At 46.9% G+C, this 4,330-nt stretch overlaps 1 protein-coding gene across 1 annotated transcript in view; it reads right to left on the reverse strand.

The window, feature by feature from the left end:
• Window positions 1–4,330, reverse strand: part of LOC130378714 (voltage-dependent P/Q-type calcium channel subunit alpha-1A-like) — a 38,650-nt gene that overhangs the window by 28,876 nt on the left and 5,444 nt on the right. The window contains 3 exon segments of the mRNA XM_056585409.1: window positions 1,244–1,341; window positions 1,613–1,678; window positions 2,587–2,703. Of these exon segments, the coding sequence (XP_056441384.1) occupies window positions 1,244–1,341; window positions 1,613–1,678; window positions 2,587–2,703 (281 nt within the window).

The following is a 4,330-nucleotide window of genomic DNA, read 5'->3' on the forward strand; positions in this document are numbered from 1 at the left end:
CAATAACCCAATGAGAGTGCCATCTCCCAACCCCTTTAAGAGCCATGAGCGCATTTGAAACTGACAAGTTGATATTTTGACAGTGCGTCTCCCCTGAAACAGATGCATGACCACATGAATTTTAAACTTCAAATGGCTCAGTTTATGTCCAAATGTTCAAAAATACTGAGTCGTCATGTACATTTTGGCAAAGAGAACTTAACACATATACATATTATATGCAGTCCTCAGAGTCCTGTTGCCGCAACTGTGGGTCTATTTAATGATATGCGGCAATACATTAACAAACATTGTTTCTTACCAGCATTGTATACATCATCATTATCAACTTGTGTTCATAATATGCATGTGTCCCCCCGTTAATACACATTGCCATGGACTGTATTATGCGTTAGCTTACGTGTTTAGTTTGCATGTGTTTAAACAGACACACGAGCGGCAAGCATCGCCCTCATTCATTCATTCTTTTTAACACTCATTCGTGGTAAAACTCTGTTTCCTCACGATCAAATACTCATCAATCCTAAAAGTTATGGGCTTGTACGCGATGCCTGTGTCAAGAAAATATGTGTTTTCTGTACAGTGTTTGCAGATGCATTGATTTAAATGTACAACTTATTACCGCTGTATCAGCTGTTCTTTCCCAAATAATTTAACCAACGTTATCATTTACCCTGAAACAAGATTTTGTTTTGGAAGGTTAGGATATACTCTGCTCGAGTTTATTATTGTTATTATTATTATTTTATCGCATGACATAGCCTACTATAGTCTTCATTCATGCAGCCCCTAAAACAATCCACATGCTATTATGATGCAGTTTCACACATATGAACATCTTTGACATCATAATATTTAAATTAGGCTAATTGTTTGCATGTTTGTGCTGTGTATAGCCTACGTGTGTGTAAGCTTATGTTACAGACCTGCCTAGGCACCTCAAACCGCTAGCTATCAGCTAGGGCACTAGCTGATAGCTAGGGCACTTAAACCAGGATTTTTTCACTCAGCGGTGCAATTGCAAAATCGATCTGTAAGATAGAACCATGTATCCTTTGCGCCGGAACGCGCCTCTACTCTGCGCCAACACGCCACTCAGGGCGCAAGTGTAGTGGCGCGAGTTTGCTGGGGGGGAAATCAGCAGCTTTGCGCCGGGTGCAACTAGCAAGGATACATACGTCTGTGTAGAAAGTCAATTGCGCTGGGTGCAAGATAGGGCCCAGAGAGAGAAAGAGAGTCTGACCTGAACAGCAGCATCAGAGCCATGATGAAGGTCCTGAAGTTGTTGTGCTCGTTGACGGCCCCCTCCCCCACCGCTTCCAGGGCGAGATTACCAAACAACTGAACCAAACACACACAAAAACACACACACACACACACACACACACACACACACACACACACACACACACACACACACACACACACACACACACACACACACACACACACACACACACACACACACACACACACACAATCACAAATGCAAATAGAGAGAGAGATCAGGATTTGTTTGATGGATGAAAACAGGACTTTTTCACCATCACCTTCATCATCATCATCCTCATCGTCATGCTAACCGAGACCTTGTGGCGGCGGCGGCACTCACCTGCATGCCGATGATGGCGTATATGAAGAAGAGCATGGCGATCAGCAGACACACGTAGGGCAGCGCCTGGGGGGGGCAACACCAGTGTGTGAAAGAGTGTTTGCCTTCCCGTCCTCTTGAGGACACACAATGAGGACCTCACGTCAGCCAGGGGCTAACACGTGTGGGACTTCTTTCAAGACCGTATGTGTGAAAAACAGAGCATCACACATTTGCTCCAATTACTTGTATATATTTTACAACATATTTACGGATATTCTTTTTGAAATATTGATTGTTGTTTGCCCTGACAATATAGGAACATACTGCTTTGTTTGTTGCTACCGTTAATAACAAGAGTCCACAAAGTCCCTGGAAGACCGCTATTCCTTCTAAAGGTTCCTAACCATACCTAGAAGAACTGTGTAGAAGGAAGGTGTTCCTTCTCAAGGTTTATAACCATCCTTGGAAGGAGGGATCCCTCTCTGTTTTTCTCCTCACGGTTCCTTCCCTCCGGGTTCGGGGAGTTTTTCCGAGTCCTTTAGGAGGCTAAGGAGCTGTTGCATAAGCAGGCCCACATAACAGACTCCACTCGCCTTCAACCGAACACCAGGCGAAACGATGACTCATGTCATGTCTGTATTAGAAGGACGTCACTTTCAAGCCCGAGAGCAAATATCGCTCTCCTACTTGTAGTTGGCACACAAACAAGAAGTGTAATCGTATTGTTTCAACAGAGCAGAGCACACAGGAGCCCGAGTGGAGCGTGGGCTGTCTTTGTGTTCCGCCTCGCTTCAAATAGGACTGCGGTCTATTTCCGAACAGAACATTCAACAGCATTAACCCGCGTCTGTCCCCGACACAGCCGTGGGCTGTGGGCTTCCAGGCGACGGCAAGAACAGACAGCTCAACGCTCGTTGGGATGAGGAGTCGTGTGCGGATGCTGAGGCTGTGGGGGACCACAGTGACGGCCAGGGGTCCGGCCCCATCAGTACCTTGAAGGACTGGACGAAGGTCCACAGAAGGATCCGTATGGTCTCCCCCTGTCTGAGGAGCTTGATGAGACGTGCTGCTCGGAACAGCCTCAGGAAGCTCAGGTTGATGAAGTTGTTCTGGAACACAACCCACAAGCACATATCACCCACCGTGTGGAGCGCACAGTCCACGCGCTGCCTGACCTCATCACAACACACACACACACACACACACGCGGTCACACGCACACACACACACACACACTAACCTCAACCCAACACACACTAACCTCATCACAACACACACCCTAACCTCAACACAACACACACACACACACACTCCCTAACCTCAAAACAACACACACACTCCCTAACCTCGATACAACACACACACACACACACACACACACACACACACACACACACACACACACACACACACACACACACACACACACACACACACACACACACACACACACACACACAATAACCTCCACACAACACACACACACTCCATAAACTCAAGACAACCCAACACACTAACAAACACCATCTCTAACCTCAATTCAACACACCAAGTCACACACTTTCTAACCTCAACACAACAACCAAATACAGAAAACCACACTCCCTAACACAACACACCAACCGTCCCTAACCTCAACATAACGCACACACACACACACACACACACACACACACACACACACACACACACACACACACACACACACACACACACACACACACACACACACCACACACACACACACACACACACACACACACACACACACACACACACACACACCCTTACCTAAACATAACACACACACTCTAACCGAAAACCAAAATCACAAGGTAGTGAGAAATAGAGAGAAACACAGAGCTAAAGAGACAGGCAGAGAGAGAGAGAGAAAGGGGGGGAGAGAGAGACAGAGACAGAGACAGAGACAGAGAGAGAGAGAGAGAGAGAGAGAGAGAGAGAGAGAGAGAGAGAGAGAGGCTGGGGCTGGGACAACCCAAATTAACAAAGAATACCAAATTCTTAACGCATTGTTAATTGGACACAGAGAAACAAAAAAGACAGTCACAAAGTAAATGCAGGGGGGAGAGCGAGGGAGATATACAGAGGGAGAGAAAGAGAGAGAGACAGAGAGATGAGAAGACAGTAGGAAGAGAGAAAGTAAAACGAGACAAAGCAACATTTTAAATCATCTACAGGTCATCATCCAATCTGGTAAACCATTTATTTTATTTTAAGGGAACCAAATGCACTGATATCTGGGATAGGGATAGGGAAGGGGTGTGGGGGAAGGGGGATGGGGGGGGGGGGCAGCCGAGAGAGGTAATGGAGTACACTGCACCAAACCTGTCAACCACAGGCCCCTCGACACCCTGCTGACATACATTCACGCTCACGATCACACACACACACACATATGCACCCAGGCACACACGCACGGACGCACACACACACGGACGCACACAAGCACACCCGCATGCACACACACACACACGCACAACACACACACACACACACACACACACACACACACACACACACACACACACACACACACACACACACACACACACACACACACACACACACACACACACGCACACGCACACGCACTCCTAGGCTGGTGAATTGATTCAAACCTCTGTTCTATACCGTTATGCATCTCTCTTTATGCATGTTTCTCTCTATCCCTCTGTCTCTCCTTCTTTCTCTCTCTCTCTCTCTCTCTCTCTCTCT

Source organism: Gadus chalcogrammus, chromosome 3 (assembly GCF_026213295.1).
Source record: "Gadus chalcogrammus isolate NIFS_2021 chromosome 3, NIFS_Gcha_1.0, whole genome shotgun sequence".
In the NCBI taxonomy this organism is placed as follows: domain Eukaryota; kingdom Metazoa; phylum Chordata; class Actinopteri; order Gadiformes; family Gadidae; genus Gadus; species Gadus chalcogrammus.